At 39.1% G+C, this 16532-nt stretch overlaps 1 protein-coding gene across 3 annotated transcripts in view; it reads right to left on the bottom strand.

The window, feature by feature from the left end:
• Positions 1 to 16532, bottom strand: part of CHST11 (carbohydrate sulfotransferase 11) — a 115662-nt gene that overhangs the window by 34349 nt on the left and 64781 nt on the right. For all 3 annotated transcript variants that reach the window (XM_072146442.1, XM_072146439.1, XM_072146438.1), the window contains exon 2: positions 15217 to 15302. In XM_072146442.1, the coding sequence (XP_072002543.1) occupies positions 15217 to 15302 (86 nt within the window). The remainder of the gene's footprint in view (positions 1 to 15216; positions 15303 to 16532) is intronic.

Raw genomic sequence — 16532 nt, 5'->3', positions numbered from 1 at the left:
AAACTACAAACATGATACACATTTACCGATTTGGCAAGCACTGTGTAGCGCTGTGTAATCTGTGTGCAATATATAAGGAATTATTATTATTATTATTAGATGCATACTACAAACATTATACATATGGTACGGACACCACAATGCAGGCACACCACATTTGTCATCCACATAAGTCGCACACCACAAACATTATATACATGCCACAATCATAATATATATCATACATATCAGATGCACACCACAAACATACACAGCAAACACATAGCACAAATGCAATACAAATGGTCGGCATTGGGTACACATTTAACTGAGAAGCATGGTACACATATCAGATGAGTTTCAAACCCCACTCACGTCAGATGCACAGCCTCTGATGTGTGCGTCAGATTAGTTGAGAACAGCCCCCCCTCTCATAAACGTCATAGGCTATGTGTCAGCCTGTGCCTTTAATGTGAGCACAGCGGCGGTCTTGTAAAGCAGCTCTGGAGCACAACTTGCTGCTACACAAGCTGGATATATCAGAGAGGACCATTCCATCCACATGGGATTTTCATATAAATTGTGAGTGCAACATGAAGAATATTATGAGCTATAATATAACATTGATAAACTATGTGATTTGAAACGTATCACTTGTCATCACAACAGTCGCCATCAGACTTCCTCGGCTGACCTACAGCAAATGTTTGAAGCTTTTGCCAAGTCTAAATTACATTAACATAGTCTTGGCAGTCCTGCTGAAGTAATAGCAAATTGCTTATTTAAGTAAGGGCCATTTTACTCAGCAGGATATAAAATACAAAGAAACTGTATCGCTCTGTAATGGTGTGTTTAGGGGTTCTTACAAAAATAGCATTTTGGAGCTGCCGCTATGCAACTAATTATCCCCCTGGTTAATAGATTAATAAAGGTGAACTTACCTTTATCAGCAGTATTAGTTTTTCTACAAAAACTATTCTCACGTAAACTGATGTGTGCGCACAACAGAAAAAAGGAATTAACCTTATTTCTTTCAATGCACTTGCGCAGCGATAACATCACAAAATAGGGAAAATCAGCCATTAAGCTGAAATTTATCCATCTGTTTTCTGTGGTAATTTTTTTATTTTTTATTGTTTTAAGACCCTGACCCTGCGGGGGAAGGGGTCGCATGGTTACCATGATATGATATGCTATGCTAAAGCCAAAGGCTTTGTTAGGTACCTCTGTCATGGATTCAGGATTTGGTTGTCTGATAAAATAATGGAGCCCACTGGACAGAACAACAGAAGACCATATGATCCTATGAGAATGTAGCCTTGTAGTAATTCGCTGAAGTTGGCATTGTATAATGTTCCATTCGCTTTTTTTTTTTAAATCAAATTTATTTTTATTGATTTTGATAAACTTTTACAACAACACACAACAATTATCCATTGCAGTCGGTCAAATGTACATTATGAGGAGATACATACGGAGTCAGCCAAGCATGGCCTATATTATCCCGCAATCCTGGAGTACAATAGACCTAAGGATATCTGCCACATCATAAATTTCTCCATTCGCTTTTAGGCACAATAGAAAACATGAAATCTACAATTCAAAAAATAGCACCATGACAATTTCCAATGTAAAAACAAACAGACAAAATGATGTCAAATGATTTCTTTTCTGTTAAGAATAGATCGTTGCCACAAGGGAAGACTGTACTCGCTATCCCCTTACAGCAGGGGTCAGGAACCTTTTTGGCTGAGAGAGCCATGAACGCCACATATTTTAAAATGTTATTCCGGAAGAGCCGTACAATATGCACATGCCCCCGAGGAGATAGGTAGTCTCAGTGTCATGGGTGCCCCTGCGATCTACGTCTCAGATCGCAGGCACACCCGTGCCCCTCTCTGTGGCGACGCCCCTTTCAGAGCTCACTCACGTCTCCATGTGACTGCTCCATGCGTCCTGGCTGCGCGTGCGCAGATTTAACTGGCCAGCGCGCTGCTGATTGGCGCTACCCACTTTCTTGGTTCCCCGCTGGATCTTAGTTCTTCATGGATATGAGGAAGCTTCTGTTGACCCCGGGCCTGTTCTTGATCTGCCAGCCCTGACCTCTTGCTCCGTCCCCTTTCTCGCATCAGTGCAACCTGTGTTGACTGCCTGTTCCTGAACACAAGACTTTCTAGTGATCCTGTACCTCAACCTTGGCTGCCACCGCAGACAAGTCGTGCCTGTGGAACGACCAGGAGGTACCTTACTGCAGCAAGACCATCCTACTTTGCGGCGGGCTCTGGTGAAGACCAGGTGCCACTTAGATTCCGGTCCAAGGTGTCTGCTTACATCATCGTCCATGGGGGTCCAGGGGGTTCACTACTCCAAATCCTGACACCCACCACATGCCTCGCAGTAGATAGGTAGTCCCAGCACTTGCCTCCAAGTAGATAGGTAGCCCCAGCACATACCTCCAGTAAATAGGTAGCTCCACAGCACATGCCCCGAAGTAAATAGGTAGCCACAGCACATGCCTCCCAGTAGATAGATAGCCCCAGGATATACCCCCAGTAGATAGGTAATAAAAAATGAATATTCACTTCCCAGCGCTCCCTGCAGCCAGCTCCCCATTGCTCCCACGCTCTTATCTTTGACCCAGGCTTAGACGATAGCGGCGATGGCACCTGGGCCGTACAAAGGATGTAGGCAGCGTTAACATCGCTGCGTGTCCAGTAATAAGTCTAAGAGACACACATCACCCATCAATATTTAGTAAAGATCTGCCTGAGAGCCAGATGCAGCCAACAAAAGAGCCATATCTGGCTCCCGAGCCATAGGTTCCCTACCCCTGCCTTACAGCAATGATTCTCTTCACCTCATGTTTAAGTGACAATTCTGCATTGCCTGAAGCCATTTACCTAATTGATTCTTAAATACATGAAATTGATTCTTTAGTTCATGAAATAGTTGCAAACAATAGGGAACATCTAAAAGCTATAAATAAGATACTAGTGAATGAAAGGCTGCTCCTGACAGATTTTACAATTCTCTTTAAGTGTCTGCATTAGAGCATCTGAAAGTCTTACATCCTATCCTGATATTGTAGGATTTACATACAAATCACATTACAATTTTTCCTTATATTTAGACAAGTGTGGGTGGTAGTCTTCTCATCATTTATTGTATAGCCAGTAGAAGCTCAAGACATTTGTATATATATTCAGTACTGGCTGAGATTAAAGGGGTATTCTCGTCTGGGCATGCACATTCAGTTTCATGAATCTTCCATATATAAACATTTCTTCAATTGAATGTTATTAAAAAAAATGTTCCTGTGTGAAGATCATTTCTCATAAATGTAGCCATGTTGTCCCTTAGAAACGAGATGGCTTCCTCGGTTACGACCACGTCACATTTTGGCAGCAGTGGGCAGACATGCGCTATTGAGCCCTGTCTGACCTCCTGGCTTCAGCAATCATTACTACAGGACGGCTGTGGGACATGTAGTAATTCCCAGATATTTCATATACAAAAACTTCTTGTTTATTTGTGCAATCCATCCAGCAGAGGTGGCCGTATCCGAGGAAGCTATCTCGTTTCTAAGGGACCACATAACTACGTATGTGTGAGAAATTATCTTCACACAGGAACATTTTTTTTAATAACATCTAATTAATGAAATGTTTATTAATGGCAGATTAATCAAACTGAATATTAATGCCCAGACGAGAATACCCCTTTAACTAAGCTAAGCGATTCCTTTGTATTATATACCACAAGAGGGGTCTGTCTTAAAATGCATCACTGTGTGCTCAGATTTGTTGGAAAAAAGTAACCCTATGAACAGGTGGTATACAATTAGATAAACATTTGCTAGCTAGAAGTTAAACACAATATTTGCCCCCTGCATACATACGGTAAAAAGTCCTCTGTAAAAAAAAAGTATAAAGCTCTTTCATTTATTGGGAGACAGTTGGGAGGTGTGCAATACTCATATGATATCTGACTGGTCCAGATATTTTTTGGCAGCCCTTAGCTCCCAATTACATAAACGGATCCTGACATATATAGGGCTATCATCTTGCATTCGATGGATAGATATCCTAGCAGTCATTTTGCTCCATATCATAGTAATTGTGAAATGAAAACCTTTAAATGAAATCCAGATCATGCACCAAGCATCAGCCATTCACTGGTGATATGCATGTGAAGGTTAGACTGCATCTGGCTGCACAGTGGGACATCCAGATGGTAGATGCTTCATTCCTAAAAAGTGAGCTTTGCCTTAGGACTGTTGGAAAATTTCACCTCAGCCAGAAATACAGCTGCTATAATATAATGGAAGCGGGTTAATGAGATTTCTGTGTCTATTAATGTAATAAACCAAAACTTGTGAGCAGATGCTAATGTAAATCTGAATACCAGATACAGAAATGATGTCTAATTATACTAATTTGTTCCACCTGTCTACAAATTTGCACTTGCTGATTTCTAAATGAGATTTTTGGAGCTTCTTCTCACCTGGGTAATAACCAAGTGCCCCCTGGAAATTGATTCATTGAGTTAGATACATGAATCAGATGCCAGGATCTACGCAGTCAATGTCCCATGTGTGTGTCTGCCTGATACCGCTGCTTATCACACAGAGGACTTCCCACAGGAGATCAGCGGGTTATTTCATAGCTGTCAATGGAAGGTCAAAATAAAAATCTAACAAGAGATTTGACTATTCTGTGTGGATGAAAATAATTGAAATGAAAATTATGTCTGTATTCTATTGTTTGTTTCTTGTGACTTGAAACACACTGCAGCCATACGGTATATACTCGAGTATAAGCCGACCCATGTATAAGCTGAGACTCCCTATTTTACCAATAAAAACTGGAAAAACCTATTGACTCGAGTATATGCCAATTGTTGGAAATGCATTGGTCATAGCCACCCCAGTATATAGCCAGAAAGCCCCCAGTAGTATATAGCCAGCCAGCCCCCAGTAGTATATAGCCAGCTAGCCCCCAGTAGTATATAGCCAGCCAGCCCCCATTTAGTATACAGCAAGCCAGCCCCATGTAGTATACAGCCAGCCAGTCCCCAGTAGTATACAGCCAGCCCCCAGTAGTATACAGCTAGCCAGACCCATGTAGTATAAAGCCAGCCAGCCCCCAGTAGTATACAACCAGCCAGCCCCATGTAGTATACAGCCAGCCAGCCCCATGTAGTATACAGCCAGCCCCATGTAGTATACAGCCAGCCAGCCCCCAGTAGTATACAACCAGCCAGCCCCATGTAGTATACAGCCAGCCAGCCCCATGTAGTATACAGCCAGCCCCATGTAGTATACAGCCAGCCAGCCTGCATTTTGCCCAGCTCATAAAAAAAACAAACTTACATACTCAACTTCGGGCGGTCCCAACGCAGCTCCCCGATGCTCCGGTCCCCGCGGTTCTTCTTCTCTCTTCTCTTTGCTGTGACAGCCGGCAGAGCGCACCCACGGGATCTGCTGGCCAATGCACACTGTGACGTCATCAGCGTGTGCCAGCCGGGAGATCGCATGTTCGTGTCTCTGCAGGCTAATACAGCAGAGAGAAGACAGAAGAGGAGCCGCACTGAGCATCAAGCATCGGAGGGTGAGTATGTGAGGTTTTTGTTAAAATTGACTCATGTTTAAGCCGAGGTGAGGTTTTTCAGCACATTTTTTTATGCTGAAAAACTTGGCACGAGTACATACGATAAATGGGGAAAAGCATGGAATAAACGTGTGCTTTATAAATAAGCTTGTAAATTAACATAATTGACATTGAACCCAAATAAACAATTGTTATTTTGAACATTTCTTCCTGATGCATCTACAATTCTGTTAAAAAGTGCATTGTAAAACTGATTGGCTAATAATGTGCTTAATGCGGCTGCTTTGGACATTATGAAAGCCCCTTATAACTTGTATCACAGCTGGATAAAGATTTCTAAAATGGAAACTATAATAATCATATACAATCAAATAGTATGATGATACTAGGTTGAGGCGAGTAGATTAATTTATAGCCTCAGACCGCATTCACACGATGCATCCTGGATGAGTTTTCGGTGCATCTTGGAACATAATGAAAACGTGTCCAAAATGCATTGTGCATGTGGACTCAATTGCATAAAAGTGTTTGTTCTTTCCACATGTATTGAACACTGAAAACTGAATTACATTATTACATTATTGAGCACTTCGTCAATGATTAGCATTCCCATTGGGAATATGCATTTATACAAACCTGTCTGACTGGGTTCACACACTACGAGAGATTATCAATCTGTCTATGCTAGAATTCTGGAGGAATTTGCACCCGTAATGCTAAGTGCCACAATTATTGAGACTTTTACACCATTTTGGCCAGTTTTCCAACTTGTTCGAAAGGTATCCTGTTTTTTCATTCCGTACTCCCCAAGTCTATGGGATTGTTTACATATGGTTGCATATGGTTGTGCACTTTATATACGTGTAGCATCCAGGGATTTTAGGCGAGCAAGCTTGTAAGTTCATTTGCCAACCCACCCAGTGTTTTTATTATGGATATGAAACTGATATGGTAACATACGTGAACATACAGTTACAAAAATTTATATACGACCAAATATGGCACTGATTAGGGGCGTCAATTTGCCGGATTGGCTGCACAGTGGGTCATGCAGGACGGACCCGGACTTAAAATTTGGGTCTGCTCACCACTAATCTCAATGAAGCATATATGTTGGATCTTTTCATGGAAGTAAGTATTAAGAAATGTAGCTAGCTTGTCCTTCATCCATTGCCTGTCATAGCCTTGTCCAGCTACAAGCATAATATCACAATATTATAATCTGATATCTGAGACTCACACAAGTAGATGTAGTCAACAGATAACTCTTTCCAACATTTCAAAAGAGTTTGCACATGTTTTATATGAGAGCAATATGGCAAATAAAGACCCACGTGGCATTGGCTATTTTTATTTACTATTACACATTTGTTTAAGGTCTGTTTCCATATATATAAGACATAATTTCTACATGTCTGGAAGCTCTGCAAGTAAGATAGTTTAATTAGAGGCTTGGCATAGAAGGCTGCAGTAGATGACAAGGTTTCATGTCTCAAAGCATTCTACAAAATGTACACTACAACACATGCCACATCAATCACACAAATTGTGAATCTACCATTACCGCAAATGAATGAAATACCAACACTGAAAGGAAAGGAAAGTAGCGACAGACATACTGTAGGTTACAAATGTTCTAGCGACACATTTATGAGTTTTCCTTTTTAGTCCATATAAAAATAATTATAAATAATACATTGTACATCCACTTCCTGGGCTTCCATAATGTATGTGTCAAACTGCTTATTCTAAATAGAATGAATCCAGAAAACGGGTGAGATATATTGATTCATCTGCACAGTGTAAAAATGATATATGAAATATTGTGACACGTAGGCCCCTCCACAATATAATGTACACTAAAAAGATATTGGATGGGCTACATTCACCAATAATGTAAACAAATGAATCTCCACATTGTTAATCAATAGGAAATGTTGAGCCAGAAAATAATCTATGCGCAAAATCACAGACACACTGCAATACCGTATTACAACTTTCATATACAGAACAGAACTGGTAACCATGAAATTCCTCTGATCTGATTGCAACATTTCGGGTAAAGGATACGCTGTAATGTGGAATCTTTTTACAAAGGATTTATTGAAAGAACAGATTAAATGAAGCCTGATGAGAATGAAACCTTTCGTTTGATGAAATTCCATAAAAGGCAAAGTGTAATGATATAACCTAAAATTTCTAATTGTTATATATTGCCTGAATGTGTTAGAGAACAGTATTATAGTTTAACTTAAAGAAAGTATTGTAACACTAGCATCTGGGAGACCTGGCAGCCATCTCACAGAAATTCATTTCTGAAGGGGAAATAAAGTGCCTCATATCTGTAGATATCCCACCTACAGGATTATCGCTAAAATCTGAGCCTCGGTTTGTAGGGCTCTTTCAAACATCAGAATTTTATCAATTATTTTTAAAATGTTATAAAAAGTTTACAAATATAAAAAACATAAGTGAGTAGGTAACTCCCAGTTATTAGGTTCAGGGGTGCAATTACTATCCAACCTCTCTCAATCAGAAAGAAGAGACGGAGTAATCCACAGCTGAAACCAGACCAAAATACAAGGAGAGAGACAACCTCCCTGTAAATATAATCTAAGGCCAGTTTCCCACAAGCCAGATCAGTATAAGAAAGTTACCATGTGCACTGGAGGGATTTTCCAGACCGAACATTGTATCACTGGACAGATCTGACATGCCAAATTCAGTCCGGTAAAACCCCCCATCAAACGGAGCATTTTTCCTTAACCAGACTCGCTTGTGGACAACTGGGCTAAGAAAGAAACATCGCCAATATCACTCTGATATAAGGTAAAAGTATGTAGTAACAGAGGAATATGATACCAGGTGATATGATTCTTTGTAGAGAGTGTATATTATTATGTTCATAGTTGCCGCTGGACCTGTACAATAATTAAAGTGAAAATTCTACATTTCTTATTGTAGTTTTAAGTTGTATCTTACAAAAAAAGATTAAAAAAAGATGAAAAATATTGATCAAATACAGATAACCAAATGAGCTCTTAGGTACAAGCAGTGATCTATGTTGGGATCTAATAATCCCCACCACTAACACTGCACTTGCTTTTGCAGAAGATTAATTATTTTATTTTTGACAATGCAAGCTCAGATTGACATTATGTTCAATTACAGCATTGCATTTCAGAATGTGTACTGCAATCATGAAGGACCTTTTCCCAACAATCTGCAGTGTTAGTGTGTATACATTCATTAGTAAACATGTTATTAAATCCCTACTGCGCCCCCCCCCCCCCCCATGGCATCCTGGGCAAAGCATACTTCAAAATATTCCCATTCCTCTGATTTAAATCACAAATTATGATACTTTTTAGATCCTCTCTTTTTCATACCTAAGACTATGTGCACTGTTTATAGCCAATTTCGGCCAGAAGGAGATCTTCCATCTCTATAGGAAAGGAGCTGCAGTAATTTGTGGCGTGACCACCCCTACTTTGGTCACGGTGCGGGGAGACATGGTGTGCACCGTGCCCATGCACAAAAGAGGTCTAGGGGGGCTGTACGCTGGCTACCTACTGTTTGCGCCACCAGCTCACGGCCCAAAGATACGGTTGTATTTAGCGTAAGAATCTGATTTCAGGCTGCCAAATTATCAAATCTGCTCTTTTAACATTAGCTGTGGGTCCATCTTTCCGTCTTATAGTTTCCACCTTAACTGTTTAGTATTAAATAGTCAAGAGTTATTTACCCACTTGATAAAGCTTCAAGACCATTGGTGGGGGAAATTTTAAGAGTGACCTTCTAAACGCCAGTCTTAATGAATTCCCCCCAATATTTTTAATGATTAATCACAAAATATGGCAAAGCAGTTAAATGTCTGCTCACTTGGTGGTAAATTTAATTTTTTAATCTGTACTCCCTTCATAGAAGATTAATCGCCAGTTGTCTTACAGCAATCATCTCATCAAACAGGACACGCGAGACAGCACCTGGCATTCCCTATGTTATATCAGTTTAATGCCACGGAAGATGAGATGATTAAATAACTACCCTCAAAGTGGTATTCCCATCTGGGCAATTAAATTTCATTTCATTTATTTGCAATATGTAAACATTTCATCAATTGGATGTCATTAAAAAAAATGTTCCTGTGTGAAGATAATTTCTCATAAATGTAGTCATGTTGTCCCTTAGAAACGAGATGGCTTCTTTGGATACGACCACCTCACATTTTGGTAGCCATGGCCAGACATGCACTATTGAGTCCTGACGGACCTCCTGGATTCTGCACAGGATTTTCCACAGGACCAATGTCCCAGACATTTCATATACAAAAAACGTTATGTTTCTTTGTGTAATTGCTCCAGCAGAGGTGGCCGTATCCCAGGAGTCAGTCTCTTTCTATTGGATGCACATAATTAATGTTTTATTACGGTATGTTCTTTTAAGGTTAACATGCACGTAGTGGAATGGCTGTGAAATTTGCCCCAGCAGAAATTCTGCAGTGGTTCTGCAAGATTCAGAAACCAGACAATTCCGCAATTGTGCTGTGGCAGGGAAGAGCTAAACTTTGTGTTACAAATGATGAATTCTGCACCAAGATTCGCAGCAAATAAATCACATTCTGTGGATCATAAATCCATTACTGAAAGCCAATTCTGCTGCAGATTTTTTCCACAATGTATTTATGGCATGTTCTATTTTTACAAATGTATGGAAGATATTGTCATTTTTTTCCTCTCCACCTTATAAAATAGATTACAATCTAAACAGATAAGCACTAATCCAAATTAAAATAGTTTTACTTTATAATGTTCATACTATAGGTGCCCAGATTACTAGTTTTAAAAGCATTTTTGATATACTGCCAATCTTTATATGTCCAAAGGCAATGAATGAAGAGCTATCACCTATACAGGACTCTGCCATAATGGAGGAGCTCTATTATCGATGTGGCTCTGGTGGAAAAGTAGACCGATAGCATAACAGTTTCTTAGATGTTATCAGGCAGGTGTAGAATACCAAAGATTTTCCTTTGTCTGATTAGTTTTGTGGAATTCAACCTGAAGAACCATTTCACCTGCTGTGGATCAAATTCTAGGAGGCTGAAACTCAAAGCAATGTCTTTGTATACATTTCAGCTGAAAACTTCTGTTTGTCATCTGCTAATTAAGTAATGATAGAGATAACCATCACAGCGGAGAGCCCAATAGTGCTGGAAATAAACACAATGACCATAAAAGTCATTCTATTATTTGGCTAATAAATCCTTTTGCCAGGCAAATTGAACAATGAACAGATGACTGGATCTCTGTTACCCATAATAATGACATGACAATTAAGTATATACAATATATTTGGCAATAGGCTTAGAACCTATTCCTATAGCAAATTAACTATAAATTAACTATATATTATTAATGTGTAATCTTTCGAAAAGTGCAGAGTAGAACTAGACACTTCTCTCCTGTTCCAGATTGATCATTGTGTTTTATAGTAGATGATTAATCTGGTGCAGTCAGTGTAAGACTATCAAGTCGTACTTTGCACATCTTAATAGTTGGTCTATTTTGCGCCTCAAGAATATCAAATATTTTGGCACACATTTTTTCCAAGGACAAGATTACGGACAAATGGAAAAATTGCCTAAAAATAGCCTAAGACCCTCCATAAATGTGGCATTTCAGGACAGATTACTCCAGTACTTTGGCGTAGGCAGATCAATACATCTGTGCCACTAAATTGAATTAATCTTAGGGCGACGTCACATTCGCTGATTTTGGTACTTGAACCACGTATAACGCATCACGCACCGAAAACAGTCCTGGGTACGAGACGCCAGATACCACATTGATAAATGATGCCTGGAGTTCATGCTTCCCCACTAAATAGCAGCACTGATACTGTGGGGCTCATTTACTAAGGGTCACGAACAGCACTTTCCTCGGACTGTGCACCTTTTTCGGGATTTGCACAGCTTAGACAGGTATTTAACAGGCTGTGCTGGCTTCCATGCAACATAAATTGGGGGGGGGGTGGACGATGTGACGGATTCAGACTGAGCGCGGGATTTAACTTTCAAATTGTGTTGCAAGCCCAAGCACTTAGATGCACCATTAAAAATATGGTGAACTCTGTTGGACACGAGTGGGGGAAGTGACACATGCAGAATATTGGGAGCACAATCTTAGTGAGTCACAAAGCAATGCATTATCAGCGGACAGTGCACTTTTGGTGAACTCTAGTGGATGGGTAAGTAAATGTGCCCCTGTATATTGGGGAAGCAGGAACTCCATGCATCATTTATCAATATGGGGTTTGGAACCAAACTCAGCAAACATGAAGCTGCCCTTTTACAAATTTATTTCAGTATTAAGCCTATCGTAATTGAATCTGTGGTGGATAACAAGGGCATTTTAGCCCATAGCCGTCCTTAGGCAACAGCTGTAATGGTACTTTTCTTCTCTCAAACACATTTATAAGAACAGTCCCAAAATTTTGAGTATATGATGATAAAATGCTTTTCACCAAGGAAAAACGTATTTGGAGTAAATATTACTACAAGAATCTTCCCTAAAAGCAACCAACAACGTCATCACAGCACATTTTCAGGTACTTTCTCATTTAAATTAAAATTATTTTCTACAACTGCTTCCTTGTGCAATTTCCTATTGTGCAGCGTGCATGCATTCATGTAACATAGAATAATAAAACACATTTTCATCATTTGTCAGACACGGCTATTTTCTCTAGAAATGCTTACAAAAAACTGTATAATTATCTTAGATTAATCCATTTAACTAAAATGCCACTCATAATCGGTGTCTCCCTCAGCACAGTGAATAGTGAAGTCCTTGACACAAATCTTTCTTTAGCAGCTGTGGATTCCGATTCATACGGCTAAATAAATCTCTAAATAGCTGTTATTCAGGAAATACTTAAACATCACATTTTATTAAACAGCTTGTAAGAAAGAGATTTTCCATATAATACTGTAGGCAATTTAGGTCACTGGATCATCTTTAATGCAGCCTCTTACTGTATCGTGCTGGTAAGGACGTAAGCTTGTCTGGAAACCAATCAGATACAAAAAGGTTGATGTCAACGAAAATAAAACATACAGTATATATTCAGCAAATATATATATATATATATGTATATATATATATATATACACACATACATACACACAGACAAATACTGTATATATGGACAGGTGACATAGACAGTGGGACCTAAGACTAAACCTACTTCCGAGCTATCCCTGCATGATTGCCTGCAGTAAGGGAGAAAAGTGGACATTTCCTTCCTGTGCCAAAGTGCAAAACAGGGAGATGAAGACAAGACAATAAAAACACTGAAAAATAGTATCCAGAGCCAGGTCACAACTAAAAAGGCAAACATACCGTATATACTCGAGAATGAAACAAGTTTTTCAGCACAATTTTTGTGCTGAAAAAGCCCCACTTGGCTTAAACTCGACTATATAAAAAAAAAAGTTAGTACTCACGACCCTGACTCCTGGCATCCTCTTCTCCCCTCTCCACCTCTTCGGTTACCTGGCCAGGCCGGCAGATGCACGTCTATGCAAACTCCCGGCAACTAAACTATGACATGGCAGTGTTGTGGCCTGCTGATGTCAAAGTTTCTGTGCTGGAGGATCGCATAGACGTGCATCTGCCGAAGATGGTGCTGCTGGGAGAAGAGGACACCGGGAGTCAGTGTCTGAGGATGAGTACTAAATAAATTTTTTAAAGGCAGCACTGTGCTGGATATTTTAATAAAGGGGGAACTCTGCTGGGCATTATATTTATGGGGGCACTATATATCACACTTTTTTTTAATGGGGGCACTCTGCGGGACATCTTATTAATTGGAGAGGCTGCTGTGAACATTTTATTAATGAAGGGAGACTGTTGGACATCTTTTTGATTAGGGGAGACTACTGGACATTTCCCTCCCTTGGTTAATACTTGAGTCAATATATTTTCCCAGTTTTCGTTTTCAAATTAGGTCCCTTGGCTTATATTTGATTCGGCTTATACTTGAGCATATATGGTAATACAAACTCGCAAGTCAGAAGGATAGTGTGAATAAAGGCAGAGGGTCAAAATACCAAAATATAGAGTAAAGGAATAACAGGATACCAAGACCTATCTACAATCTGGGTCTATAACAGGCAAAGAGTACTGATCACGAAGAGCTGGTAACAGAATCATTGCCAGGGTCTGGAAGGTGATTGGAGAGGAATACTGTCAATTACTGCACGTTAACTACTGAAGAACAAGAGTATAGCTCAAGGAATCAATCAAGGTAGCCAGCAAGCATAAACCATGGTTCACACTAGCAATGTCATAGGGAAACATAATGACTGTAGAGTACGGCTGAGGATGAACTGCTCCTGAGAGATCATGATGCCAGCACAGATATTACATATATAGTCAAAGCTGGTACACCACCAGACAAAGTTCTTATAGCTCAGTAATGCAGGGCTATATAGGCTCCTTGCACCTCCATATGGTACCAATTTCACTCCTAGAAGAAACTTTTCTAGGCCAGAGTCAGTTCAAGGCATATTTTTATTTTTTCACAAATTCATAAGGAATATATGTCATATGTCATTTTTGTGACAATGATGTCCACAGTCAGGTAGGGTTCGCAGGTTTATAATGTCTGGAAAGTGTATGGTGTGGCACAATGAGATCTACTTTTCGAGCTATATGGAGGATTTATTATTCAGATACGCGATGATCATATCATTTTGATATTCAGATATTCAGTTGGATATTGTGCTTCTCCATTAGTGGAAATACATAAAATATTTGATCACATCAAGACATTTATTTTATCACTGACAAGATAAATATTCTGTAAGTCTGGAAATCAAGATGGTGATAAATAGGACTGGTGGAATGATTTTAATGTTGATCTCTCAAACAATATCACTACTGGATGTTGCATTGTGCTTAGATTTTACTATGTGTGTTTTATGTATGTTTTATAACTATGGGAGTTGTTTTCTTGTTCATTTTCTTTTGGAATTGTGTAAAACTTAATAAAATATTGGATGTGTACATTTCAACAGTTGTTGTCTTTTCTTCTTTGATCTTATGCATATGAATTTACTGTCTCCTGATTCCAGCAAAGTTATGCAGCCCTGCTATGGAAAAAAACTGGTAGAGAGAAACACAACAAATGCAACCTCCCTTACCTAGTTTTTACAACCCTTTTGAAACTCAATAAGGTGCAGTAGACCCATGGTGCACCCAAACTGCATACGCATAAATTGTCTGCTTTTTCAAGCCTTAGATTTTTTCAAGAAAAACATGCTTAGGAGGAGCACTTCAAGTAAAAGTTCAGTGGGTCTTCAGTATCTTTAGTTTCTGAGCTTCAGGAAGACAAAAACAGTCCGTCTGTGATCCTTATGTCATCCGTTTTGCGTATCCGCAAAAAGCACAGGTCAGTAAATAGCAAATGTTTTGCAAATACAGAAGGCACAGTGCTTAGTAAATGTGCCCCATAGTCTATAAATTTCAGTGTACGGTATGTGTCATAAACACATACATGCTTTATAACATGGGTTAAAGATAAAAGATTTAGATAACAAACAATAAATATTAAAATCACTAACCTGTGTTGGGTTGTAGAGTTGCTGGAGTGGACTGCGTGACCCTTTCCGACAGCAAATGTCCATTCCAAAAGGATTTCTGTGCATAACTGGAAAGAAAGAAAATAACATGTAATGTATATGAATGGAATGTGCAACTATTATCACTAATTCATACATAAGATAATTAGCTATCTGCTCTATATTGTTATATATTTTTGATACATAATAACTGTACATGGACACCATTACCAAGAACAGCGTGAGCACTACTGAACTAGAGAAAGTAATAGACATTTTTCAATTTTATTTGCCATAACTCGAATAGCCCAGATTTTTTATAATCTTAGGCAGTCTGAAAATATACCAGCTTTATGAAAGCAGATGAAATTTGGTGCATATCTTAGGAGCCAACATAGTGCCAAATTTAATGCATTTTATGGCAAGATCCAACTCTAACTTGTAAACCTGGCTCATTTCAGGTGTTTTATTCACTCTTAAATTCGTTCATTCTTGTTGGAGGTCCTCTTAATAAGAGGAATAAGAGAGCCAAATCTTTTTGTGCATATAACTGATATATTCTAAAATAAATAATAGTAAAACATAATAAATTCTAGCAATACAGATCCAAGCTGAATAATTTTAATCAAGAAATGTTGGAACTTATATTGTGTAAGTAACACTGGATACGCTGATTCCTACATCATTAGATAACAATTAACCTGATTTCCCAGCACTTTAGATATTTTTTTTGTGCTTAGGTTGTATTACATATCATTTATCTTGCCTTTGAGGAAGTTCTTTGCTCTATGAAGTCAGATCTGCCACTGTCCATCAGCAGGATCCTCTTTACCACTGCTCTGCTTCCTCATTTCTGGGTAATGTGTGTAAGAAATGACAGCACCCTCAGGTGCAGCATGGTGAGTGACTTCTGTGCGGATCAGTTTGGACATTATCCTTTATGTACAATCTTGTCAGTCAAAGACATTGCCTTTTAATTCTAACCTCCCCCACTGTAAGATTACATAGCACAGCTTGGAACTCACACCTTTCTATGAACCAGAAATTTCATTTCTCAATATAACACAATGTCTCAGGCAATGCACACACTTTGCTGTAATTACTGTTCGAGGCCTGGAGGATTTTTCTGTTAGTTAATATAATTGGACATCTTACTGTGACATCAAATATATAATTCCCAGATACAGTAATAACATAGTAATATCAAACCAATTTAAGGGGTGTTAAAGGGAACCTGACACCAGCAACCTCATTTTCACTATAGACAGATTGCAGAAGCTCATCATACCTGCATTGCAAATATGTCTTTCTGCCTTCTC

This window comes from Engystomops pustulosus, chromosome 4 (genome assembly GCF_040894005.1).
Source record: "Engystomops pustulosus chromosome 4, aEngPut4.maternal, whole genome shotgun sequence".
NCBI lineage: Eukaryota > Metazoa > Chordata > Amphibia > Anura > Leptodactylidae > Engystomops > Engystomops pustulosus.
This window is presented reverse-complemented; position numbering and strand designations above follow the sequence as displayed.